The sequence below is a fragment of the Punctularia strigosozonata genome, assembly GCF_000264995.1.
Source record: "Punctularia strigosozonata HHB-11173 SS5 unplaced genomic scaffold PUNSTscaffold_9, whole genome shotgun sequence".
In the NCBI taxonomy this organism is placed as follows: domain Eukaryota; kingdom Fungi; phylum Basidiomycota; class Agaricomycetes; order Corticiales; family Punctulariaceae; genus Punctularia; species Punctularia strigosozonata.
In genome coordinates, this window is record NW_006767441.1 from 1,050,825 (window position 1) to 1,077,015 (window position 26,191).

Here is a 26,191-nt window from a genome sequence, read left to right on the forward strand (position 1 = left end):
CCATGGACGTGAGCGATTGCAGCCTCGGCTTGTGGGAGCCGAACGGTCATCACGTGAATCGGGAGTGTGTAATTGGGATAAATCTCGACCCATGATATAGCCCCAAGGAAAGTGTCTCCTCCTCAGCTGCAAGCACTAGCCATCGTACCCCGTACGACCACGCTCAGGCTCCAGGAGGACAGGCGTTGAAGTTAAGCCAGGATCTGCTCGGGACTCCTATCCTCGTCCCGTCTACGATCCGCGACCCCTATATACCGACGGCCGTCCGGAATATTGATTGGCTCATATCCCTTCGCTTTCCGCTCGTGCCGCTTTCGCTTCATGTTTGTTGCGCGCCCTCCCTGTCTCCGGGCTCAAGCGCAGTCCGCCTTGCGGGGTTCGGCCTCAAGCTGCCGGACGTTCGCGACCACTCCGCCGACCGGGTCTCCCGCGCCTCCGTTCAGCGTCAAGAGCAAGGATGCCTCCAAGTCGGACGCGAACGCGAAGCCGGACTCTGGGAAAGTGCTTCGGATGGTGATGTTCGGGAAGCCGGGGGCTGGGAAGGGGACGTTGTCGGCGAGGCTGGTGAAGAAGTATGACATCCTGTCCTTGTCCACGGGGGACATACTTCGGCAGCACATTGCGGAGGGGTATGTCACATATGAATTCCGGTTCATACGTTTGTGTTGATTAAGGATCCCAGCACGGAGGTTGGAAAACTGGCGGAAGAAATTGTCGCGCGGGGCGCGTTCCTCCCGGACGAGCTCATGCTGCAAGTCCTGACCACTAAGCTAGATCTCCTGCATAACAAAGTATGTATTAGATCAATACATCCAGTGATCTTGAATCCAATCCTGTCCAGCACTGGATCCTTGACGGCTTCCCCCGTACACTGCGCCAAGGCGAATTGCTTGATGCTCACTTACAGTTCGTTATATTGGCTTGGTCTATGGTGATCGGTTGCTCATCATCTTGCAGGAACCAAAAGACTCCTCTCAGCCTCGTAGTCAACATCGACGTGCCCGACTCTGTCATCCTGAGTCGTATCTCAGAACGTTGGGTTCACTTGCCGTCGGGACGAGTGTACAATATGTCCTATAACCGGCCCAAGGTGGATGGCCATGACGACATCACGGGAGAGCCTTTGACGAAACGGCCAGACGATAACCCGGTACGTATGCATGGCGCGCGGCTGAACTCCATTCATTGATGCATATTGATCTTTCTCAGGAGGTCTTTGCCCGCCGACTGGAGACGTTCTATGCCTCAACGTCGCCTTTGCTACAATACTACGAGATGAATAGCCGGGCAAAGATGGTGACACTGCAGGGGACGACATCGGATGAGATTTGGCCTCAGCTCGAAGGGGTTGTGCGGTCGTTATTCCCCACTTTGAAGGAGCGCGTGGAGTCCAGGGAGGAGCGGCGGAAGCATAGTCTCAGCGACGCCGTTGCGGGAGAAGAGAGCAAACGATCGGCGAGTAGTACGAGTAGGAGTACGAACATCGAATAGATGAAAACAATCTCACTTTGCTTGATGCTCTGCGGCCCGAATCTGCGAAGGTGTTGAATCGTCCCGCATGCAATGGCTGTGCACGCAGCACACCCTCACATGCTTGGTTGCTTCATCCGACAGCGTTCGCCAGCCATCTTTGTACTACTTATCGGTTCCTGCTGCACACATGTCTGATCGTTGAGCAAAGTTTATCTTATCAGGAAGGTCTTCGCGTTGGCGGGGCTCCGCTAGGGCCGCAGAGATGTATACATACCTTGCGACGCTCGCCACGTATACAGTCCCGACCAGGTCTCTCCGGAACACCCGCCGGACTTTCTCGGCGAACTATGACACAGCTCCAGACAGCGATGCCTGCTGAGCAAGACCTTGAATCATACACTCTCAAGGGTACTGATATGCGCGCGCCCAGTGTCTCGCTGCACATCTTCACTCACACGGCGTACAGGCGGTATCAAGATCGTAGAGCGGTTCTTCGATCTGCCATTGGACTATGGCAACCCAAATGGACAAACCATACGCGTGTTTGCGAGGAACTGTATACCGTTAGCAAAAGCGAAAACACCGGAAGAAGAAGCGAAACTTCCGTACCGTGAATACCGATGCATTCATTCGCCGTGCCGTTCGTGCTAACGAGTCGAACTCAGTGGTATATCTTCAGGGTAGGTTTCTGTCAATCCGAGCCTTGCGACCGAAATCTCAATTCGTGTTTACAGGAGGTCCGGGGTTCGAGGTTCCGCTGAACGATGGCTCTGGCTTTGCTGCTGAGGTGAGTACCTCATAGCGACTGAGCGTGCCCCTTTCGATGCTGACAAGGCAGTAGATTTATGAAAAAGGATACCAGGTACTGACGTCCTTTTTCGCGCTGGGATTTGGAATGGCTCAGACCCTACGTTAGATCCTCTGGTTGGACCAACGCGGTACAGGACTGAGCACGCCGATCTCACCGGAAACATTGACCTCGTTCGAGACGGACTCGCAAATCGCGAACTACCTCAAGCATTTCCGCGCCGATTCCATTGGTCGGTGTTTCAGATGACGGCATATGCGATTCCATGGATATTGACGCATCGAAAAAGTAAAGGATTGCGAAGCTATCCGAAATTTTTTGCTAGGAAACAGGGAAGACCCCGAAGATCGCAAATGGACAATCATGGGTCAGAGCTTCGGTGGATTCTGTTCCATCACCTATCTCTCATTCCATAGCGAGGGTCTCAAGGAGGTTTTCGTCACTGGTGGTTTGGCGCCTTTGATCGAGAATCCCACTCCCAATTATGAAGCAACTGTTAGTGAGTTATGCGTGATAAGTGCGCTTGTCGCGGGAACTGATGCAAATGGTCGGACAAGATCGGGTGATCCACCGAAACAAGATCTATTACGCGAAATATCCTCGCGATGTCAAAAGAGTAAGCAGCCGTGGAAGCCGGCTTGGCCGTTGATTCATGGGTCACAATACTAGGTTCGAAATATCCTAGATCATTTGTCATCGAATAAGATTACACTACCGAATGGTGGACGGTTAACGCCGAGTCGCTGGCAACAGCTAGGCATCGACTTCGGCATGAGCGGTCGGTGTGTTCGCGTTACGGCCGACATTGATGTACTCATAAATTGCAGGTGGTATTGATCGAGTGCACCGTGAGTTGCGTGTTCACATTGTACACAGCAAAGCGACCTGACTTGCGTTCAGAGTTGGTCTTCCGCGCGGATAATGACTTATCGATGTTCGGCAAGCTCTCGTACAAGACCCTGCAACTTGTGCAAGAGAAGCAGTCATACGACGGTAATCCCATCTACGCTATCTTGCACGAGCCGATCTATTGCCAGGGGTAAGGTGTATTCCGGACTCGCCTGCTCAGTCACGTTAACTCAGTTTTAAGTCATGCATCCAACTGGGCCGCAGCCAGGGTGATAGCAAAGCACCCCGAATTTTCCTGGGTTCACGTACAACAACAAGATGGCACTACGCCAGTCTACTACTTCGGGGAGATGGTATGCGTACCCCCCTCCTGTGGATTCCTCATTTTCTGACACGCGGAATTCAGATCTTCCCCGACATGTTTGATGATTACGCCAACCTGCGCCCTCTTAAGGCAGCGGCTGAGATCCTAGCCAGAGATACGAGCTGGGGCAGATTGTACGACCTCGACCAGCTCGGCCGCAATACTGTCAAAGTCAGCGCCGTTACGTGAGTTGGCAGTTGTTTGTTATCTGGTCACTGTAAGTATCGCTCATTGTGAACCAGGTATTACGACGATATGTATGGATTAAGTACTTATCATGGTGGTATACTGACATCGCATTCCTTGTAGGTATGTCGACTTCAATCTAGCCCAAGAGACGGCTAGAAAAATAAAGAACACGGAACAGTATATCACCAACCAGCTAGTCCATGATGGCATCCGCGCAGATGCTAAGGATGTTATGAAGCGGCTATTCGAACTTTCCAATCGCGAGTTCAACTGAAGAGGTGACACGTGCGGATCAAGCTGATCAAGCTTGGCGGGAGGTCGGAGGTGTTGATGTGGGGATCGACTATATCTTACCCGCTCGCAAATACTCTGCCGTATGGAAAGTATATGATCGTAGGTCGTAGGTCGAAGCGTGTAGCTGTAGAGCGGAACGTTCGTGTTTTGCTAAGCAATGAATGCATATGTCAGGGTGAGCGCGGTGAGCAAGCAATATGATCTCCGCAGACAAGGAACGAAAACCAGCCGCCCGCGCTTTGCCTCGGCGTCTTCGCGGACTGGTGGATCGGAAAAGTGATTCGAACGCGTGACGTCACGCGAGAATGGCTGTCTCAGTGGCCACGCGAGCACAACGCGCTCTAAGCCTCTACCTCGCAAGCTGTAGCATAAGTACGCGCCAAAGATGTCTCTCGAGGAGATCTTCGATACGCCTGTGGACGAGTCATTTCCAGCAGCTTCCTCTCGTACCAGAAGTGCTTCGACAAAGGACGACGACGACGAACCGGCTCGACCTTCGAAACGATCACGCCCTTCGCTCTTCTTGGCCGGCTCCGACGACGAAGAGGAGAGCTTTGCTTTGCCAAACTCTCGGAGAGATGCTGCCCCTCGGACGCCTGGACGCGATGTACCTGATGTGGATATCGACGAGATGTTCGCGGACCTGGACGAGGCGTCGCTGTCACTCGCGGCCCCATTGGACATGAATGCCTTGCAGCGGGAGGCGCGTGAACAACGAGAGAGGGAGCTTGCATTGACCCCTCATGCCATTTTGCCGAGCTCATCTCCTCCGAGAGTTACGGGCGATACTTCCAACAAAGGTCAGATCCCCACCTCTTTGTGCAATGAGCGCGGTGGATCATTACAAGACTAACGGTGGACAATAGATAAGGGCAAGGATGCCAACGGAGAGAAGAAGGAGAGGAAGAAGATCGCCAGACTGGATGAAGCGAGGTTACTGGGTTCTGACGGCTTTCCTGCCCTGATTAGACAAACAAAGCACTGGAAACCGAAGGGGAAAGGGCATGAAGTATGTACCGTCAATATACAACCGTTAGTTGAGAATTTCCGTTGATTCATCTTGTTGCAGCACTCGGATCTCAACTCCCTTTTACAAATCTATCAATTTTGGGCGCACAAGATGTATCCCAAGACACATTTCCGTGACACGGTCAAGACGGTAGAAAAATTATGTCATAGCAAGCGGATGCATGTGGGAGATCAATACTTCTCCGAGCATGCACTCCAAGTCTGACGCTCATTCAACCAACCAGGTCGCGCTATCGGTCTGGAAAGACGAAGCGAAGGGGCTGGTCAACGGCCAAAAGCCTGAGCAGATAAACCTCGATTCCGATGATGACGAGTCAGGTGGCGATTCTGGCCAGCGCGTCCTGCCACAGGCTTCGTCTTCCCGGGGCTCATCACCCGGGCAGCCACCGCCTTCCTCGCCTTCCGAAGCGGTCTCTCGTCGGGCTTCGAGCTCAGGTTCCACCGGGGTATTGGTCGAAGATGACGACTTCGACGTGGACGCAATGATAGCCGAGGAGGAGGCCCGGAGAGCTGACATGGAAAAGGCACCCTTGACGTCTGCCAAACCTCCAGCAGCAAATATCGCTTCGACGTCGGCCAACACCGAGGATTTCGACGAGGAAATGTGGGATGAGTTGATGAACGACTTCGGTGCCGATGTACCTGCAAAACCGGCTGCACCCGCAAGTCACACGACGCAACGGCAAGCGGCGACTTCTGTCCCGGATGACGAAGATATGTGGGACATAGTACACGAGATTGAAGCGGAGAATGCAGCGAAGAAATCTGCGGAGAACGCTGGCACGACTGCAGGCAATACTCAACATAGCAAAGAAAATGGTACCCAGTACCACAACAACTCGACTGGACTCTCCTCGATGTTTGACGATGACGACGACGATCTATATATGGACCCTTAGCATATCGTCAGATATCTATGGGGTATTGTCGTATGCAGGGAGTATATATGTTACACGCTGGTTCATCTAAGCCAGCACGAGATACGCCCGAAGAACGGAGTATCCGCGGCCTTGTATCAGTGTATGCAATCGAGTGAAGATTCGCGATTCCGGTCAACATGGACGTCGAGAGCACTCGACGACGAGAGTCGACGCGCTTACTTATTAGTCGCGCACGTGCACATGGCCGTTGATAACTTTCCCTTGACACTGACAGTTTCGCTCGCAGCGGTCTCTGGTGAAAAGTCTGTCAGCGGCGAGTCTACTGGCCTCAAGCCCTGATTCGTGAAGTTGCCGGTATCTGGCTTCCCAATGGCTGTACCTTCCAGTACACTACCAGACCCTGATGTCAAATCTGGCTTGAATTATTGGGCGAACCAGCCCGCGAACTACGACGGCGTTCTCGGTTAGCTTCCAACGTGTGCTCGGCCAATTCTGTTGTATCTGAACATGCATTCAAAGGCGGTTTTGGCACTGGTGTACGCCTTCTTGACCATGTCCCCTGGTGCATACCTGATCATTGACGTACCATTGATACCCCATTACAGTCTCTACCTCGCATCGATGCCCTGACATCAAGACAGTTACTCCTATATCTTTTCCCAGAGCTCTGCACCGTAGCATCGACTAGCAAGCCCTTGAACAGACCTCAACGTGTTGGTGACGCCGAGCCTCAGCGTCGTCGAACTCGTGCATTGGACGTCGGGGCAGGGGTTGGCAGAGTGACAGCTGATGTGCTACTGCACGTCTTCGACGATGTACTCTTGGTAGAACCTGTCGATCAGTTCATCCAAGAGGCATACCGCCGAGGAAATGCCTCGGCGGCGCCCTCCGGAGATCTTGCCGACGCCAATGAAGCGGAAGGATATAGCACGCGATGGAAAGCGATCAAAGAGGAAACGAAGAGCGTAACCTTTGTCCGGTCCACACTTCAATCCTTCGAACCTGGTCGTGCGGATGCATCTGCAATCATTGGTCGGGTGGGATACCAACCTGGCCCTCCCAAATCGGCTGTGGAGGGCGCTTCATACGAAGACATCAACTCCGGTTTCGACGTTATATGGTGCCAATGGTGCCTTGGTCATCTATCCGACCCAGAGTTGATCCAATTTCTCGGGCGTGCCGTTGGCGCGCTGCGTGACCGCAATCAAGCTGCTGGAGAGAATCCAAGCTGCATCGTTGTGAAAGAGAACCTGTGCAGGGACTTCGGCGAGGATGGCGTGGAAGCGGAGAGCGGGAAAAGGGGCCCCCGAACGGTGTTCGACGAAGAAGACTCAAGTCTGACAAGGTGAGATCCGCCGCTCTGAGTGCGCCTCATGTTTTCCTCACGCTCCTCGCTGCAGGTCCGATTTGGCATGGAAAGCTGTATTTTCTGCAGCAGGCCTTACCGTAGTGCGCGAACAACTGCAGCTTGGTTTCCCCGAGGGTCTGTATGATGTGAAGATGTGAGTGGCAGGTCGTAGTCTCTAAGACGGCGTATTGATATCCCATGCTTGTAGATACGTACTACGACCGCGAAAGTAGCTACTTCGCAACCAGCTCATACTGTCGGTCTAGACAATCCTTCACACAAACTCAATAATAACGCCTTACTTCAAGGCGTTCTCAACCAGGAGGCTTCACAGCCCTTGCGAAGTTTGGGTTCTCACCCAGGGAAGTATGCACGCCGGCCTTGGGGTCCAGGCCGCTTCTTCGCCGAGGGATCTTTCTAGGCTGTCTGCCTCGTGGTATGCAACGAGCGGCGCGCTCAAGATAGAAGTCCCGGCAGATGCTAAACTTAGCTTGGGCCGTGTTTTATAGCAATGCTATCATGATCAAGATAGCTTTAGGATGCCCTATATACTACTACCAACCCGCTTGCGCGGCATCCCGTGCCCCATCTCCTCAACCGCGACCAGTTCCTGCCAACATGGACAGTAGCCAAGCCTTACGTCTGGACCGCCTTTCCAAACTATTCGAGAATATTCTTCGCGGTAGAGACAAGGTTGGCAAGCAAAACTATACGACCTTTCTCGAAGCCATGTGCACGCAACCGGATCCGCCGACATGCATCAATAAAATTTGCAGCTCCTCCTGTGGCTTATCCAGTCTCCAGAGCGCAATGCGCGTCGAGCTTTCGCCCACCTTCTGTAACGGCCGCGGAGCGGAAGTCATCCAGTATTTGACCTGCCAGGAGCTCACCGTCATCGGCGGCGGAGAGCTCCTGAAGCAGGTCCTGCTGGCCATCGTCGAGCCATCTTTCTTCTGGTCGGCCTATGTTACAGCATTCCGTCAAGGCAAGCTGAGCGAGAATTCCCAGCACGCTTTCGCGTGGCTTCTCCTGCAGCTCGTCTCCCTCCCAGATGAACAATCCGTTCCATACCGCGAGCTTGCCGAGGACGGCAGCCTGGTACAGGCATTACTAGGTGCCCCCGTGCACGATGTGCGCGTGCTTGGCGAACGTATCAAACACGTCCTAGAGCTCTATGCCTCCGGAACCGTGCTCGATGAGCAAGGCCCTGGAGGTCGCCACGACAACGATAAGGTGAACTTCCGGGAGATATCTATCCTACCCACTGCAGATGAGATCACCTCGAGAGAGGCCCCTTTCCTTCGCACAAGCTCTGCCCTGGACCATCCCGACGGCGAGGGCAATCAGGTCGCGGATTACCTCGATAACCAATTTCGATTACTGAGGGAAGATATGTTGTATGAGATGAGGGAGGAGTTGGACATCGCGATGGGACGCAAGCGCAAGAATCATCGCAACTTTCCCGTAGACGGTCTACGATTGCAGGACGTATTTCATGCTCCTGCCGACCCTAGCAACATGTCGAAGCGCGACAAATGGTCCATATCCCTTCAGCGGATGTATGGTTTCCCCCAATTCAAGAGCATTGCCGCGGACGGAGTTAAGAAGCGTATATCATGGTTGAAGGACAACCGCTGGTTTCTCAAGCATGGCTCGATGGTATGCATTCTCATTGATGACGAACTCGTTGGATTTGCGACCCTCCGTCGCGATGAGGATCTGCTGGCCCAGAAGCTCCCGATCATTGTTCTTCAGCTTGAAGGCCAGGCCACCACGGTCAAGGCGTTGATCAGGCTGAAGTCAGCCAAGACGATAAAACTGCTCCAAATCGACACTGCGCTTTTCGCATTTGAACCCATTTTGAAGGCTTTGCAGCACACGACCACCTTCCCCCTCAATCGCCATTTGATTTTCTGGGATCAAGGCGAATCATCGCCTCTGCAACCGCAGAGCGGACTGGTCAAATCTATTCTGCGTTCCCCTGGGCAAGATCTCGGACCTCTTCTAGGTGTTTCCAAACCCATAGTCCTCGACAAGTCGCAGAGTTCAAGCCTGGTTATGGGTCTCACTCATTCCGTGTCTCTTATTCAGGGTCCTCCAGGTATGGTTCGGCTATATCCGGCTACCAAGGATAGCTAATCATTATACAAGGCACGGGCAAGTCCTTCATAGGAGCCTTACTGGCAAAAGCCCTTCATGATAACTCAGAAACCATCCTTGTCGTCTGCTACACGAATCACGCCCTCGATCAGTTTCTGGAGGACCTCTTGGATATTGGCATTCCCGAAGCAAGCTTGGTTAGATTGGGCAGTAATTCGACGCCAAGGACCGATCCTATCTCGCTGTTCAACCTCACGAAGTCATCTAATTTCAGATTTGGTCGCGGTGATTGGACGACGATCGACAATCACAGGAAGCGTCTTGGCACATACGAACAGGCGCTCAAAGGCGCTGCTGATCGATTCCAGCGGACGGCTGTGAGGAACGCGAACATCTTGGAATATCTGGAATTCGAGGCGCCTGATTTCTACCGGGCTTTTTTGGTCCCTAAGGCCGCAGATGGCATGCGTCAAGTGACGAGGAAAGGTAAAGAGATCCAAGACGACTTCCTCTTCTACCAATGGTCAAAAGGATACGATGCTGGTCTCTTCAAGAACCATGATCATGTCAAGGAGGCTACGGATATCTGGCAGATGCCCCTTGAGTCTCGACTCGCAAGGATCGCGTCGTGGAAGCATGAGCTGCTCAAGGAGCAGGCCCTCCGTATTCACACACACGCCACAGACTACAACTCTCACGTAGATCGTCTTGATCACAAGTTTGACCAGAGGAATCGCGAAATCATTGCGTCCAAACGCATCATCGGCTGTACTACTACTGCCGCGGCCAAATATCGAGAAGCAATCAAGGCAGCCGCCCCGACTGTTCTGCTTGTGGAAGAGGCGGGCGAAATTTTGGAGAGTCATATCATTACCGCACTCGGTTCCAAGACCCAAAAGCTCGTCTTGATTGGGGATCATAAGTAGGTTTTCAGACCGCTTCGATGGTGATGGCACTTAGTATAAGTGCTCAGGCAATTGCGTCCGAAGGTCAACAACTATAAGCTCACTGTAGAAAAGGGCGAAGGTTACGACTTGAACCGCTCCTTGTTTGAACGACTCGTTATCAAAGGCTTACCTCACGAGACGCTCCAGCGACAGCATCGCATGCGACCCGAGATTTCTGCTTTGGTTCGACATCTAACGTATGCGGACCTTTCTGACGCTCCTTCCACGTTGAAACACCCCGACCTGCTCGGCGTTCAGGATAACGTTGTGTTCATACATCACGAGAAACCAGAGGATGACCTCAGAGAGGCATCCGTGCTGGGAGGGGAAGACGAGGTGATGGGTAGCAAGTCGAGCAAGAGGAACGCTCATGAAGTCTCCATGGTCCTCAAGATCCTTCGTTACCTCGGCCAGCAAGGATACGGAACGGACAAAGTAGTGATACTGACACCATATCTCGGGCAATTGCGAGCGCTCCAGCAGGCCCTGAAAGAAGACAACGACCCGGTCCTGAATGATCTGGATTCCGCCGATTTGGTCCGCGCGGGGCTCGTGACTGAGGCAGCGGCCAAACTCACCAGAAAGCCCATTCGCCTCGCGACTATCGGTGGGTGACATCAATTCAGAGTGATGTAAGATCATTGACATCCTGCCAGATAATTACCAGGGAGAAGAAAGTGACATCGTGATCGTTTCGCTCACTAGGAGCAACCCCGAGCATAACATCGGCTTTATGTCGTCGGGGGAGCGCGTCAATGTCATGCTATCTCGTGCCAGGAATGCTCTCATAGTTATCGGCAACGCGGACACCTTCCAGCACGCTCGGAAGGGTAGTGAAGTCTGGCAGAAGCTGATTCTGAAGCTTCGAGCCGATGGACACATATACAACGGCCTGCCTGTCAAATGCGAACGTCACCCGACGCGGCGCATCGTTCTTGCCAGCCCGGACGATTTCGATACTCACGCTCCTGAGGGCGGCTGTACAAGGCCTTGGTGCGTCCTGGTCATCGCAGGCTATACGCATTACAACCTACTGATGCGATGATTGACAGTGGTGCGAAGCTACGCTGTGGTCACATTTGTGTCTCCAGATGTCATCAAATATATGATCATTCCAAGATGGCATGCTCGCAGATTCTGTACTCCAAATGCTCGAAGGGGCATGACCAACAATGGCAATGTCCGACCGGCACTCCGGACTCTTGCGTCAAATGCGACAAAGACCACAAAGATGCAGAGATTAGGAAGAATGAGGAGTTTGCCCGCAAGGAGAAGCGAGAGCGGGAGGAACGGGCACACGCTCGCAAGTTGCTTGAATTGGAGAGTCGCATGAAGGAGCAACAGGAAAAGTTGAGAGATGCTCAACTTGCGCAGGAGCGAAACCACGCGATAGAACGAAAGCGTCGCGATCTAGAGGATATCACCAAACTCGCTCAGCAGAACACTCATGGTCATGGTATCGACACGAAACTGTCTGTAGCATCCGAGTCGCCAGTTTGTCCACCACGCATTGATGACCAGTCGACCGCGGCATCTTCATCTCAAACGAGCGTCGTATTGGCTCCCACTCAACCCTCGACGGCGGTTCAGACTCCCGTATCGAATGCGTCCTCCGGAACAGCGACGGGAAAAAGGACCTCGTCCGCGGAAGAGGAATGGCAGAGGCAAAAAACAATAGACGGAGAGAGCAACGAAGCCATTGATGCCATCATGGAAATGACCGGCCTGGCAGCGGTGAAGTCGCAGATTCTTAGCATCAAGGCAAAGGTAGATATCGCTAGACGCCAGGGCGTGCCGCTGAAGGACCGTTGTAACTTCGCTCTAGTCGGTAATCCTGGAACGGGTAAGTTTGATCATACTATGTGTCCTGCTAGACTTTGATCCGCTTTCTATTCTCTGTAGGCAAGACCACCGTTGCACGCCATTTCGCTCGATTTCTAGCATCTGCTCAAGTAATCACGGGCAACCAATTCGTCGAAGTAACAGGCTCAGGCCTCGCCAACGAAGGAGTCCCAGGAATAAAGAAGCGCATTGAAGGTATCCTGGAAGCGGGTGGAGGAACTCTGTTCTGCGACGAAGCGTATCAGTTGACCGCTCGACCGAATGCTGCGGGCTCGCAGGTGATGGATTATCTCCTTGCTGAAATGGAGAATCACCTTGGCAAGATCTCGTTCATCTTCGCCGGATACAACAAAGAAATGGAAACTTTTTTCGACCATAACCCAGGTCTCACTAGTCGTGTACCTTACAAGCTGCGGTTTGAGGACTACAGCAACGAGGAGCTCATGGACATGATGGTAAAGAAGATCGACAAGGATTTCTCCGGGCGTATGAAGGTGGAAGGGGACCACGGCATCCGGGGACTTTACGGGCGCATTGCAATCCGTCGTTTGGGCAGGGGGAGAGGGCACGATGGCTTCGGTAACGCTCGCGCCCTTGAAAACTTACTCTCAGCGATACGCGAGCGCCAAGCACGTAGGGTGCAAGAAGGACGTCGCGCTGGACGTCGCGCCGACGATTTACTGCTGGTCAAAGAAGATCTTATAGGACCAGATCCGTCCACGGTCATGTCTGAGAGCGCTGAGTTGAAGAAGCTCGACTCCATGATCGGCCTGAGTGCGGTCAAGAAATCGGTGCAGAACCTCTTCAGCATGGTGAAGACGAATTACGAACGCGAATTGGACGAGAAAGCGCCGATACAACTTAGCCTCAATCGATGTTTCGTAGGCAAGTTTATTCTTTCATAGCGTCGTATATAGCACGCCACTCATATTCCCTATCCCAGGTCCTCCAGGAACTGGTAAAACGACGGTGAGCAAGTTATATGGCGCTATTCTCGCAAATCTCGGTATGATAAGCAACGGCGAAGGTTTGCGCCATACATTTGACGGTTGACATCCAGAGATTGATTCATAAATCCCAGTTGTCGTGAAAAATCCCGCGGATTTCATTGGCAGTGCTCTAGGGCAGTCCGAAAGCCAGACCAAAGCGATTCTTGCAAACACTGTGGGGAAGGTTCTCGTCATCGACGAAGTCAGTACGGCTTAGTTGCTTGTGCTCCATGCTGACCGAAAATTTAGGCATATATGCTTTACGGCGGTTCGAACGGGGGTGTCAGCGACCCCTACAAAACAGCTGTTATCGACACCATAGTCGCTGAGGTACAAAGTGTCCCCGGGGAAGATCGTTGTGTATTGCTGCTGGTACAGTCCTGTCTCTCTGCTTGTGACCGAGCTTTGATACGTGATGCAACAGGGTTACAAGGATCAGATGGAGGAGATGTTCCAGGTATGAACAGTAAGTACATGGTGGGAGAGCGGGGGGCTAAACGACTTCTAGAATGTTAATCCAGGCCTGTCAAGACGTTTTGCAATCGAAGATGCCTTCGTGTTTGAAGATTATACCGATGCCGAGCTCCGGAAAGCGCTGGTGAGCTGATTTATTTCCTGGTACACTTGTTCTCATCGCCGCACTCTACAAGGATTGGAAACTGAAGGATCAAGACCTTCTGGCAACGGACGCTGCAAAGGACGTCGCTACTGACGTCCTAAGTCGCGCTCGTAATCGCCCCAATTTTGGAAACATTGGCGAGGTCGAGAACCTTCTTACGGCTGCTAAAGTTCGTTATCAAGAACGCCAGGCGGCGATGGCTGTCGGACATCGGCGTGGCATCAACGTTCCCTTAGAGCCCCAGGATTTCGACCCCGATTACCAGCGTGCCGAGCATGCTGCCACACATCTTGCCAAGCTATTTGAAGACGTGGTGGGCTGCGATGCTATCGTTGCACAGCTCAGCAAATACCAGCAGATTGCTCGGAATGCGAAATCGAGGGGCCGGGAACCACGGGACCTCGTGCCAACGAACTTCGTCTTCAAAGGGCCTCCAGGTTTGTTTCTGTGTCCAACGACATGATTACTGTGAACTGACATGCACGTATATAGGTACAGGAAAGACAACAACAGCGAGAAAGATATCACAAGTCTACTTTGATATGGGGTTTCTATCGTCAACGGAGGTCATCGAATCCTCGGCCAGCGATTTGGTCGGTCAATATGTCGGGCAGGTATGCGATGGTTCTCGGCGACGGAGAATTCCGCGTACTGACTTTCGTCAAGACAGGCCCAAAGACGAAGAAACTACTCGAGAAGGCGCTGGGTCGCGTGTTGTTCATCGACGAAGCTTATCGTCTAAGCGAGGGCCATTTCGCCAAGGAGGCCGTGGATGAACTCGTCGGCCTTCTGACGCAGGACGCGTACCGTGGAAGACTGATCGTTGTGCTGGCGGGTTACGACAACGAGATGAACGAGTTGCTCGCCGTCAATCCCGGCCTCTCAAGTCGCTTCCCGCACGAAATCCAGTTCTACAATTTGAACCCTGCTCAATGCCTTGAGATCCTTCGCAAGGAACTGGCAAAAAACCTAATTAGCGTCGATGCTTTGGACGACGTTACTATACCCGAGTACGGCACGATGGAGGTCCTCCTAGCGGATTTATCAGCATTGCCGTCTTGGGGCAATGCTCGAGACGTCAAGACGCTGTCGAGAGATCTTGTCGGACTGGCATTCGAAACTTGCGAAGATGCCTCTGCGCACGACGGTCGTATCTTGCTATCATCTCTACACGTCATTGACCGCATCAAGGCGATGCTCGATACCCAGCGAAGGCGGCATATTCCTGCACATTCTGCAAGGACGGACACAGGGTTGCTGGAACAGATTCTGGCGCCAGACCGACCCACCGCTAGGCGAACCTCGACTCGAACAGTTCAGTCGACTTGCAATGCTCCCCCGCCACCGTCTCAAGAACTTCAAGGGAAACCCGATGGTCCTCGCGATCCCGGCGTCAGCGATGCGGTCTGGGCGCAGCTGCAGGCGGACAAAGCAGCGGAGGAGGAGACTCGCGCCCGCGCTCTGAGAGAGTTGGACATGCTGGAACAAGAATGTGAAAGACGTCAACAACGCGAGGAAGAGTCCAGACGGGAGCTGGAAGAGCTTGAGCAAAGCCCATCTGCAGACGATCTCGAGGATTCTGAGCGGAAACGTCGACATGAAGCAGCCAGACTTCGAGAGCTCGAAGCGAAGACGGCGCGAGCAAGAATCGCGAAGGAGCTCGAAGAGAAACGGAAAGAAGAAGAGCGCCAACGAAAGGAGGAGGCGAAGGTCCAGGCGAAGTTGAGAGAAATGGGCGTCTGCGTCGCTGGGTTCCGCTGGATCAAGCAGCAGGCGGGATATAGGTGTGCTGGAGGGGCTCACTTCATCGATAACGCATCGTTGGGCCTTTCAGGTTGATACTGTCGGGTCTATCAGTTGTCTCGTATCATATCGTATCTCTTTGCTGATACATCGTGACATAATATACGCGCGTGCATCGTTGTAGTGTTCACGGTCATCGTTGTGCCCCGCGGCCGGGTTTCGTCCCTTTGACTGTTGAACAATTTCACTGGCCTGCGAGATGTCCCGAAGATATACTTCAACTCTGAAAAAGGTTCGCCCAAGTCTGCACACAAACAACCGCACAAACGCGTAAAAGCGGCTTCTTCCGTTCGGAGTCTCCCGAAGGGTTCCCCTGCTCAGCGCTCAGGCTCTTTCAGGCTCCGACGGTGACTTCCGGGTGACTACTCCACGCTCAGGCTATACGGGACAACCAGCATTTTCCGTGAATTGAGTACAATCCCACATCACCACAATCTGTTTCAAGCATGAACCGCTGGCAAACCACTTGGAGCCACCATGTTCATACCTCGGACGTGTGTTTGGCACTATGGCACGCGTACGTCCCGCGGCAGGACAGACGTCGAAGTTGAATGTGCAGCAACAAAACCGGTGTCCGCCCGCTGATATATGTCTTCGCGTGCCTTCTCTGACCTGACTGGGACCGCGCGCTTTCATCTAAGGCTATGGCGGACTATAAGACCGTATTTCCAACCGCTGCTTGGTGCAAGCACCATAACGTTCGGCTGGAGGGACCCGAGGCATATGGATCCTCTAGCAAAGATGAAATTGAGCGAGAACGAACCACGGGTATCCGGCGCCATCAACCGCTCTCCCGATTGTTCAGTGGCGAGAACCGTGCTGCTGGTACGTACGGTGAGTATGATGCGGCAGCATCCCATACGGACGATCTTCCTGTACCGGATATCGTGAACCTGGAGCATGCCAAGCAGCAGCATGAAGAATACCAACACACTATAGGTGACCGCGGTGGCATAGACGCGATGTTCCAGGTCTGTGACTTCGCAAATCAATATAATTTCACGATCCACCGCCACTCAAATTACACTCTGAAGGATGTAAACACGGTGATCACCATCCGGGATCTAATGTGTTTGCCCGACTTCAAGCGCCTTGATCCCAAGCATCACGCTTTTGCTCGATTCGGGCTTCCTTTCACAGAAAAACAGATCAAGGAGCAAGAGTGGAGGGGCAAACACGACAAAGAGAAGAAGGGCAAGCACGAGGAAAAGGTTGAGGAGAAGGGCGAAGAGAAAGACAAGGAGAGGGACGGAAAGGAAGATGGCACCGAGGGAGAGGAACCCCAGAAGGAGCAGGAATCCGAGCCTTCTCCTAAGGAACGAGCATTCGCCGATGCTCTCATTGCGGAGATTAACACGATATCATCGTTCAAGAACGCGTTGGGGTTACCGGACGGTGATTTGCAGCCCATTACTCGCGATTCTTGGCAGCAGCTCGAATCACGGCTTAGCATTGAGGATCAGGTTTGTGCTCTTGTTGCTGCTGCGTCGAGCACGCCCGTAACCCAATCGCTCATAGAATACCCCGGACAACTGGGTTCCGAGGAGCGAGCGTCTCATGCGATTGACCGGCAAGCATCCGTACGTGGACAAACGATCTTTCATGTAGCGACTCTGTTGACCACGGAACGCAGGTTGAATGCTGAAGCCGACCTGAGCGAGCTGTATAATGCAGGCATGATAACTCCAACCAAGTATGTGACTCTCTCTTCCAAATTGAAATAGGATGTTGATCTCCACCGGCAGACTGCATTACGTTCGCAGTCACGGCCCAGTCCCTATGCTGGATTGGAATACGCACAAGCTGTCCGTCTCCGCTGAGCCAAAGGATCTTCTCCCCGGAGCGCGTGATTTCTCCATGAAAGAGCTTGCGGAGGACGGTCTCTTCGACGTGATCGAACTACCTGTAACCCTCGCTTGTGATGGTAATAGGCGCTCCGAGCTGAACACAATCCGAAAGAGGTAAATAACTCCAGGGGCACTTCGTTTCATGGGCTTATTGCTATTTTCTCGTCATGTAGTCAGGGAGTTCCATGGACCGCAGCAGGTGAGCGTTATACCCGCGCATCCTGCCCCGATGCCTCATCAGCATCTGCTCATAGGCGTGAGCACCTGCTTATGGCGAGGTGTGATGGTGCGAGACGTGCTCTTGTTCTGCGGTTTTAATCAAGATTGCCAAGCCGACGGCCGGTGGGTGAACTTCGTTCCGATAATGCATATGGCTACTGAGAATGGACGTCCATGGGATCCCTATAGAAGACTCTTCCTACACTACGAGGGTGCAGATGACTGCAGCGAGGATGTATACGCGACTTCCATACCATTCTTACATGCGTTCAACACGGAAAACGACTGCATGCTTGCTTTCGGTCGTAGGTGTTTCAGATCTCATTAGCCTATTTCAGAAATGCTTCATCGTTCGCATACAGAAAATGGACGTGTCCTTCATCCGGATCATGGGGCACCGCTCAGAGCCATTATTCCAGGATATGTGGGCGGGAGGAACGTCAAGGTATGCTTTGATCAGAAGTTTCGCTGGACCTCATTAATCGATCTATGTAGTGGTTACGAAAGGTGCACCTTATCTACTCGACGGGATCGTCTCAATGTCTAATGCCTTTGCAGATTTGGGTATCAACTAGCCCCTCAACAAACCATTATCATATCTGGTCCGTGTACTACCTCGTTTATCAGGCAGCTGGTCTCATCGTTAATTCAGGGATAATCGCGTTCTTCCCCCATTCATTACGTCGAAAGACACGCTCGAGGCCAAGGCCCTCTTCCATCACCCAGACACCGCATGCAATCAACAGCAAATACAGAGTGTTATCTGTTTTCCTGCTCACGGAGAACAGATCGTGCCCCCCACGGGCAAGGGTGCAATGAACAGGACATATAGGATCAAAGGCTTCGCCTATAATGGCTCGGGTGACATTGTACAGAGGATCGAATTGAGTCTGGATGGCGGCAAGAGTTGGAAGTAGTGAGTCGCCTCACGGTGGCGCTTGTGAGAGAAACGAGGCTCACGAGATGCCTAAGTTGTTTCCGGCAGTTCATAGACCAGCCCTTGCGACACGGTCAGAAGCATTGGGCTTGGATCTTCTGGCAAGTTTTCTCTCCATGCTGTTATTGATGCGGCACTTGCTGAAAAGAGTTTCCACAGGCACTGCGACGTTGAATATGACGAGCTTCTGAATGCACGAGAGCTCATCGTGCGCGCCTTCGACGCGCATTTCAATGGTCAGCCTGAGAATATCGTTTGGGTGGGTCCCTACCGACGATCTATGCAAATGCCGTTGCTCATGGAAGTATAAACCTAGAACATCCTTGGCATGGTATGCTCTTTCCCACTACTTCATGGTAAGATTTCATATTCAAAGCTTATCCCGTAGATGAACAACGCCTGGTATCGCGTCAAGCTGGGTGTAATGTCTGCCGACTCTGGCATTGTGGTGCAAGCTCAGCACCCTATCGCACCGGGTAATAGGGAAGGCGGATGGATGCTCCCTCCGCAGGAGGAGCGCGGGAACACAGAAAAGAGGCCGAGCTCAAGTGAGAAGACCTTCACGCTAGAGGAAGTTGCGAAACACAATACCGAGAAGGATTGCTGGATCATTCTTGACGAGAAAGTGTACGTGTTGACGACGCGACGCCTGAGACTCCTACTGACGTGTCATTGGCATCGCAGGTACGAGTGAGTAAATGGTTGCTCTCTGACGCAGAAGTATGATTTGACTGTGGACGACCAGCGTAACATCGGTTCTTGACTGGTAATCGCTTTGCTGCTGAGGTGAATATGCATTGACGTTCGCTCACAGGCATCCCGGTGGTGCGAAAGCCATCTTAGGATTTGCAGGGGAGGCATCTGTGGATGCCACGACCCAGGTACATGTATTTCCCCCAAGTCCCAAGTCCCAATAGCCGCTAACCACCATCGCAGTATGCCAGTATCCACGACAGTGTAAGCCTTGTTCTGTCTTCGCTCTGCTTCACAGGCAGCTCATCAACCAACAGTACGCCGATTCAAAGAGAGACGAGTGCTACATCGGTATGTTATTACCGTGTCGAATTCTCGTCTGCGAACTTACCAAGGGGACCAGGCGTTCTCACCGAGGCGGGCGCCAAAGCTATGAAAGAGGATGCAAAACGAGCTGCGAAGGAACTGAAGGAGCTCAAAGAGGGCCGCAAGGGTCTTGCGCTGATGCCCGATACATTCTGTCCGGTAATATTGAAGAACCGGCAGGTATTGAATGCAGATACTCGGTGAGACAGAGATGGTTCACATCGCCAGTCTAGGACACGGGGCTGACGCGCACGCAGTAAATACACCTTTGAGCTTCCCAAGACGCGTGAAGGCAAACCGGGTAGACTGGGGCTTCCAATCGGAAAGCATGTTGTTATTGTGAGATGAGCGGTGTTTGGATCGATGCCAATCCACTGACTGTTCCTTGCAGGCGTTCCACTTTAAGGATCAGGCGTGCACGCGCTCTTACACGCCAATCCGTCCTATCCTACCAGAGGAAGAAGACGGGACGTTCGATCTGTTGGTTAAGACGTATCTGCCCACCGAGAACGGCAGTGCATTCCCGCCTGGTGGGTTCGTTCGGAGATTGGTCTTGCACACGCTGAAATGGCGAGAGCAGGTGGGACTATGGGGAACTTCCTCGATGTTCTACAAGAAGGCCAGGAGATCGATGTTCGTGGGCCCACGGGCGAAATAGAGTATCGAGGTCAAGGCAAGTTTAAGATCGAGGGCAAGGAGAAGCAATTCGCGAAGGCAAGCGCTTGTTTCGTTGCTGCGCTTGCACTGAGTTGCCTGACGAACCGCCTCCGCGTGCGCAGATCAACCTCGTCGCCGGAGGTTCTGGCCTCACGCCGCACTGGCAGCTCATCCACGCCATCCTGAAATCGGGCGACTCGGACAAGACGCGGATCTCGCTCATCGACTGCAACAAGTCGGTCGACGACATCCTCATGCGGGACGAGCTGCAGAAGTACGCGGACGACCGTCCGGACCAGTTCAAGCTCTGGCATGTGGTCGCGAAGGTCCCCGATGATTGGAAGTACGACACCGGGCGGCTGAACGAGGATATCATGCGCGAGCATTTCTTCCCGGCCGGAGACGACGTCGTGACGCTGGTACGTGTTGAACTTGCGCGGTGAATGCTATGCGATAAACGCTCTTCGTAGTTGTGCGGTCCTCCTGGGTTGATCGAGCACGCCGCCGTGCCTGGGCTGAAGAAATTGGGATTCAAGGACGGAGAGACCCTCTTCGGTTTCTGAAACTGACCGTGCCCGCACTTGTACGCTGATGGTGGTAAAAATAACATTATTTGAATCATTGCGGATTATCCTAGAATGTGTGGTAACGGTCTAAGGTGGCCGTAAAGGGCGCGATGATCGATGATGTCTAACTACTGAAAACGGCAAAACCAGTCCGATGAAGGAACGAAATATGTGTCGTTGATGGTGGATGGTGGATGATGCCCGAAATCGGTCTATGGTGCTCTACAGGACGAGACGGCGGAGGAAGCTTTTACGCGGTTGCACGCTTCGAGCGCGCCCGGATGGACTTGCCGAACCGGTAGAACAGGAAAGGGATGGGGATCATGGCGAGGGAGACGAAGGCGAGAAGAGAGGCTGCCCAGCCATTGCCGAGGCCGTGGTACATCTGGGTGATGAAGAGCGGCATGGCCGCGCCAGCACCGGAACGGATGACGGTCTTGGCGGCGAGCGCGCTGGCGACGTAACCCGGGAAGGCGTCGATTAGGTAGGCGTTGGCGGAGAAGTAGATGATGACCACTGCGAAGAGATGAGAGTTAGCATCGAAGAGGAGTAATGTAGGGAAGGAGGGACGCTTACTGCCAAAGCCGAAGGGGATACCGGAACTGACGGGACCGACCCAGTTGCCACCGCCGGGCTGCACGTACGGCGGACTCGTCCAGCCGAAGATGAAGAGCGAGATGGGCACGAACGGGCCGCCGATCATCATGCCGATTAATCTGTCCTCTGGGTCGGCGCGCCCGCCCTTGGCCGCGGCGCGCTTCGCGTAGTTCTTCTCGAGCTGGGGCGTGACGAGGAGGGCGATGGCGAGGCCGATGAGGACGGAGCAGAAGGTGAGGCCGACGTGGCCGTCGTCCCAGGCGTAGTCCTCGCCGAAGACGACGGGGAAGGAGAAGAAGAAGGCGTATAGCAGGCCGTAGATGAGCGCGATGAAGAGCGACATGAGGAGCAAGATCGGCTCGGTGACCGTCATCTGGAAGGGCCGGATGAGGGTCTCGGTCAAGATCTGGCCGAAGGAGGCTTGGAACATCTCTTGCTCGGTCGTGTAGCTGGTGTCGCCGGTTTCTTCGCGCAGGCGCGCGGCACGCTTGCGGAGGAGCACGGGCGCGAACGTTTCGGGGATAGTCATGATGAAACACGCGACGACGCCGGCGAAGATCATGTTGACCCAGAGTATCCAGCGCCAGCCGACGGTTTCGCCGACGAAACCACCGACGATGGGGCCGAGCACCGGTCCGCCGTACGGGGCGGCGGCGAAGAGGGCGATTGCGAAGCCGCGCTCGTTGTTGTCCCAGACGTCGGAGATCGTGCCGCCGGCGAGGGTGAGGGGGGCCGAAGCGAAGATGCCGCAGAAGAATCGGCAGATGAGGAGGGTCTGGATGTTTTTGGCGAGGGCGCAGGGGATGTTGAAGATAACGTAGATGATCGTCGGGATGATCCATAGCGGTCGTCTGCCGTAGAGCTCGGAAAGCGGAGACCACGCCAAGGGGCCAATGCTGAGATAGGGGCGAACGTCAGCGATTACGCCGCAAGGGGTCGACTATAGCGAAGACTTACCCGAATCCGACGACCATGAGGGTTACCGAGAGCGCGACGACGACTTCGCCGACGTGAAATTCTTCTTCGATATCGTGGAAGTCGCCAGTGACGACTGCGGAGGCGAACGCGACCGAGACGACGGACATGGCAGCGACGGCGGTGATGTACCACCGGTACGCATCGCTGAAGTTACGCGGATCTTCGGGATCGTCCTCCTTCCATGTGACGAACTTCATGTCCTTGAGCTTCATCGCCTTCTCCGCGTCCGCGAGGACGGTCGGAGTACGGTATAGCCGGGAGGGCACAGGGTGAAGCGCCTCCTTACCGGGGATGTAACCCTGGGCGGTGGACATACGGTACTCGTCGGTCATACCGCCGACCTCGACGTTGGTCGTGGCGGCGGGGAAGGACATATCGGGTCGAGTGAGGTCATGGGAGAAGGTCGAACGCTGCGAGGAACGGGAGAAGGAACGGGTGAGGTTCTCGCCCGTGTGCGAGAGCGACTTGTGGAGGGAGAGGGAGAGGGCGCGGTGAGGATTGGGCGCGGGCGTGCGCTGCCGCGAGAGGGCGGCATTGTGCTCGCGGTCGTGCGCCGGCTCTTGGAAGTGGACGGGGTGGGCAGCGTCGGCGTCGGCGTCGTGGCCGTGGGCGAGGGTGGTCGTCTCCGACAGATCTGACGGGGACACTGCGAATATCAGTACTCGATGTCGGTGCGATGCGTTAGATGGGAAATACTCACTGTGAGGAGAGTTTTGTCCGGACATTATGACCGGAAGGTAGGGGGTGGGGGGTTGGTTGGGAGAATATATGCTGGAAGGCAAGGGGGCCCTGGGCCTTTATAGTTTGCCAGCAGGACATTCCGGTCGGCGTCGACGGAGAAAGTACGTCGGGAGATGGGGCAGCTCGGCACTGGGCGGTTGAGACAGGAGGCCATTGGCGCTGCAGCCCAGGTCGGCGTCGGCGGCGGCGCCCAAGTTCTGCCACAAGCCCTTCGGCTCATCTCTGCCCCGGCATCCCGGCAAAACCCGGGACTGCCCGCGCCGGGCTGTGGCGGTGCACACCCGGGAGCTTTCCAGAGCCAATCCGGCGAGTCTCACCGAGCGTCGCACCAATCCGCGCGCGGTCCACCATCGTGGATTGGCATCTTGAGAAATTATGGAAATCGATTGGGCGTGGGTCGCTACTAGGTCCTTACTAGCCCTACCTACTCTTACAGCTCCAGGTCCATCTTCTCCGGCCATCGCGTCTCCCACCAGTCCGTCAAGGCCTCTCGAGCCTCCGCCAGGTGCTCTCGGTCCGAAGGCATGATGTCGTCGTTGATGCACAAGAACACCGGGTCGCCCTTCTCGCCCTCGTCCAGCGCGCGCAGGTTGTTCCGCGCATACGCCGCGTTCAGTACCTTGAGAAACTCCGTCGGCGTGTCGCTCACCGCGTACGAGTAGCGCTGCAGTAACCGCAGAACGAACGCGCGCGGGTCCGCCGGCAGCGCGAACGTTCGAAATTCCGAGAGCGCGAGCGGCAGCGCGACGCGCTCTGCCTCTCGCGTCCGTTCGCCGTCTGACTCCGGGGCTCCCTCACTCGAAAGCGGAAGCGGAGGGGGCAAGAACGCGGACACGCCAGACGTGCCGGAGCGCCCCATGAGCGCCGATATCACTGCGCGATCATAAACCAAGACCCAAGATCAGCATAATCACGAGCTTGTGCAGCAGAACGGGAGAGGCAGCAGGAAGAGACGGGTGTTTACCGCAATCGCCGCCCGGCGTGAGGAGCAGGCGCTCGAATACCGCTACCGCGGGCTCGTCCCCTTCGCCCAGGCTCTGCTTTCGGTCAAGGGTGCACGCCGGCCACTTCGTCGGGTGATCTCCGACAAGATCGACGAACCCGCCGACGGTCCTGATTCGCGGGTCCTTCTTGAGCAGCCTGAGATAGTGGTACGGATAACCGTCGGCGGACACTGTGTAGCAACTTTGCGTCAACGCGCGCTGTCGTGCATGTAGGCGACACAGCCGGGCGATGTCTCTTGACGTACCCCAGGAGTAGTTCGTACGGAGCAGCGGCGGGAGCCCGCTCTGGCGCAGGTTGTCGCCCACATCCGCTCGGGAGCGCCGCACCGGAATGGGGACGTCCACCGTGTGGCTCGCGTGCGAGGACGTTCCGCTACCTCCCCCAAGCTCGGCCCACATCTCCGCCTTCTGCGCCGCCGTCAACACGCTATCGCCCCCGCCGCCCCATTTCGCGATCACCCAGCTCCACAGCATGGCCTACGACGCGGCCAAAAAAATGTATGAGTATGGCAGACCCCATACGATCAGAAGGGGTTTATGAAAAAGAAAAACACGCGCACCTCGCGATGGCGCTCGACGACGAAGTGGATGGCGAGCCAGAGCGTGTGGCTTTCCGGCCGATGCGGGTCCGCGCCCCTGGTGCGCGCGTGCGCCGTCAGCTGCCACACCTCCGGGAACGCGAGCTTGGCCTCGTGCAGCAGCGGGAGCGGGACGCTACGCACGTCGTGCGCGATGTACGGCCGGCCTCTCACCTCGCGCCCGAGGTCTTTGGCGTTGGGGCGGGAGGGGTCGCGGATGCCGAAGCGGGCGGAGAGCGCGAGGCCGGCGACGCGCATGCTCGTCATTTCGCCCGGTTCGCGGCCGATGCCGGGACGGATGAGCAGCTCGGGGTGGAGCCGGAGGACGGGGCCGTAGAGCGGGGTGTGGAAGGAAGAGGGCGTGAGCGGGTGCAAGAGGAAGATGTCGTCCATGAGGAAGACGCTGCGATAGGCGGGTTATGGGCATTCCTTTCGGGAGTGGGATGAGGGGGCGACGAACGTGTTGTCGGAGACCTCTGATGGTGATAGGTTTGCGAGCTGGCTTTCGACGGCCATGCTGGAAGAGTAACATCAGCTGATGCAGCTGAGAGCAGAAAGGGTGTAGGCGACCTGTTGAAGGTGGGCAGGACGGACGCTTGCCATTGCTCAAACGCAGCTTGACTGGCCGCCGCTCTGAGCGAAGGACGGAAGATGTCGGCATCTGCATAGCACCATTAACGTTGTCCGCCTATACATCAATAATTCGGGTACGCGCCGTGATGCAACAACAAATCAGGCGTGCTCTCGTTGGTCCGTAACCATTGAGGAATTTGGCCCATCCGCTGTCCGGGAGGCACCTCCAAGCCCGAAGGGAGACCCTCGGCATAGCTGTTAGAGATGAGGTGCCGTTGTGCTTCCTTCCAGTTCTCGGTATTCTTCAGGACCGAGCGAAGGGAATATCGAAGCTCGTCGTTCTCGCGAAAACGCTTCTTGTCAAGCCAGGGGACGTGACGGACACGAGCTGCACGGTGCGCAGGATCTCTAATAGAGGTGCAAGTCAGACGTCAAGTAGGAGGGTATCCACGTAAGTATTCGACTCACGAGCCGTTCACCCACGTCCACACAAAGTCGATCCGTGGTTCGGCTAGCCGCACGCTCGAGCAGGCGCCGCCCCATACACCCTTGCCTATCCATTCCTCAAGGCATTCGAGCGGAAGGGCCTCGTAACCGCCCATCCTCCGCGGGTCAAGTCCTAACTCATTCCGGTCGTACGATTTGGGGGTGAATACATGGTACCGCGGTGTATACGACTCATCCTCCTCTTCAATCACGAGGTCCTCTTTGGTCGTGGGCGTCCAATCATGTCTGCGCTTTGGAAAGATCACAAAACTGAGAGCCCACATTGCGCCGACGAGTAAGATGCGAGAGAGTATGCGCAGGTGAGCCCGACTGAAGAACGGTCGGACGGCGGCCCATCGCCATGGCCGGTCCATGGCGAAGCGACTGCGAAGCGGGTGTTCTCATTAGAAGACG

At 54.7% G+C, this 26,191-nt stretch overlaps 8 protein-coding genes across 8 annotated transcripts; 6 read left to right on the plus strand and 2 right to left on the minus strand.

The window, feature by feature from the left end:
* Positions 1-504: 504 nt before the first annotated feature.
* Positions 505-1,407, plus strand: PUNSTDRAFT_23489 (adenylate kinase; the record flags this gene model as incomplete). Its single annotated transcript, XM_007385539.1, has 5 exons — positions 505-629; positions 683-791; positions 842-906; positions 958-1,150; positions 1,210-1,407. Coding segments are annotated over 5 exons (690 nt in total), but the record flags the coding sequence as incomplete, so codon positions are not given.
* A 434-nt stretch (positions 1,408-1,841) lies between these two features.
* On the plus strand, positions 1,842-3,957 carry PUNSTDRAFT_135994 (alpha/beta-hydrolase; the record flags this gene model as incomplete). The annotated part of the gene is made up of 15 exons (XM_007385540.1): positions 1,842-1,881; positions 1,940-2,083; positions 2,139-2,153; positions 2,208-2,260; positions 2,315-2,335; positions 2,390-2,513; positions 2,571-2,780; positions 2,839-2,897; positions 2,951-3,059; positions 3,109-3,129; positions 3,182-3,320; positions 3,372-3,483; positions 3,537-3,679; positions 3,737-3,751; positions 3,804-3,957. The coding sequence occupies 15 exons, from the start codon at positions 1,842-1,844 to the stop codon at positions 3,955-3,957; spliced, it is 1,359 nt and encodes a 452-aa protein (XP_007385602.1).
* A 405-nt stretch (positions 3,958-4,362) lies between these two features.
* Positions 4,363-5,905, plus strand: PUNSTDRAFT_144823 (Swi3-domain-containing protein; the record flags this gene model as incomplete). Its single annotated transcript, XM_007385541.1, has 4 exons — positions 4,363-4,777; positions 4,844-4,986; positions 5,047-5,169; positions 5,231-5,905. The coding sequence occupies 4 exons, from the start codon at positions 4,363-4,365 to the stop codon at positions 5,903-5,905; spliced, it is 1,356 nt and encodes a 451-aa protein (XP_007385603.1).
* Positions 5,906-6,256: 351 nt separating this feature from the next.
* Positions 6,257-7,468, plus strand: PUNSTDRAFT_135996 (methyltransferase domain-containing protein; the record flags this gene model as incomplete). The annotated part of the gene is made up of 5 exons (XM_007385542.1): positions 6,257-6,350; positions 6,407-6,423; positions 6,493-7,232; positions 7,288-7,389; positions 7,444-7,468. The coding sequence occupies 5 exons, from the start codon at positions 6,257-6,259 to the stop codon at positions 7,466-7,468; spliced, it is 978 nt and encodes a 325-aa protein (XP_007385604.1).
* Positions 7,469-7,853: 385 nt separating this feature from the next.
* PUNSTDRAFT_114776 (P-loop containing nucleoside triphosphate hydrolase protein) lies at positions 7,854-15,571 on the plus strand (the record flags this gene model as incomplete). The annotated part of the gene is made up of 14 exons (XM_007385543.1): positions 7,854-9,336; positions 9,387-10,257; positions 10,309-10,889; positions 10,939-11,275; positions 11,335-12,125; positions 12,185-13,009; positions 13,068-13,151; positions 13,206-13,315; positions 13,363-13,485; positions 13,538-13,570; positions 13,622-13,711; positions 13,764-14,169; positions 14,225-14,346; positions 14,399-15,571. 14 exons carry the CDS (start codon positions 7,854-7,856, stop codon positions 15,569-15,571), a joined length of 7,029 nt encoding a protein of 2,342 aa, XP_007385605.1.
* Positions 15,572-16,602: 1,031 nt separating this feature from the next.
* On the plus strand, positions 16,603-20,850 carry PUNSTDRAFT_121467 (uncharacterized protein; the record flags this gene model as incomplete). The annotated part of the gene is made up of 23 exons (XM_007385544.1): positions 16,603-16,919; positions 16,942-17,002; positions 17,054-17,115; positions 17,169-17,228; positions 17,281-17,496; positions 17,556-17,581; positions 17,637-17,906; positions 17,964-18,046; positions 18,160-18,203; positions 18,254-18,517; positions 18,574-18,639; positions 18,698-18,797; positions 18,855-18,869; positions 18,927-19,171; positions 19,284-19,304; positions 19,353-19,419; positions 19,534-19,582; positions 19,635-19,797; positions 19,855-19,936; positions 19,989-20,127; positions 20,178-20,311; positions 20,377-20,673; positions 20,725-20,850. The coding sequence occupies 23 exons, from the start codon at positions 16,603-16,605 to the stop codon at positions 20,815-20,817; spliced, it is 2,874 nt and encodes a 957-aa protein (XP_007385606.1). The 3' UTR covers positions 20,818-20,850.
* Positions 20,851-23,136, minus strand: PUNSTDRAFT_144827 (MFS general substrate transporter). The gene is made up of 4 exons (XM_007385545.1): positions 23,096-23,136; positions 22,375-23,041; positions 21,397-22,313; positions 20,851-21,336 (listed from the first exon to the last, which is right to left on the minus strand). The coding sequence occupies exons 1-4, from the start codon at positions 23,118-23,120 to the stop codon at positions 21,071-21,073; spliced, it is 1,875 nt and encodes a 624-aa protein (XP_007385607.1). The 5' UTR covers positions 23,121-23,136; the 3' UTR covers positions 20,851-21,070.
* A 359-nt stretch (positions 23,137-23,495) lies between these two features.
* Positions 23,496-26,138, minus strand: PUNSTDRAFT_53663 (uncharacterized protein). The gene is made up of 8 exons (XM_007385546.1): positions 25,760-26,138; positions 25,434-25,699; positions 25,289-25,379; positions 25,179-25,235; positions 24,701-25,121; positions 24,386-24,617; positions 24,101-24,310; positions 23,496-24,009 (listed from the first exon to the last, which is right to left on the minus strand). Exons 1-8 carry the CDS (start codon positions 26,059-26,061, stop codon positions 23,567-23,569), a joined length of 2,022 nt encoding a protein of 673 aa, XP_007385608.1. The 5' UTR covers positions 26,062-26,138; the 3' UTR covers positions 23,496-23,566.
* Positions 26,139-26,191: the final 53 nt, after the last annotated feature.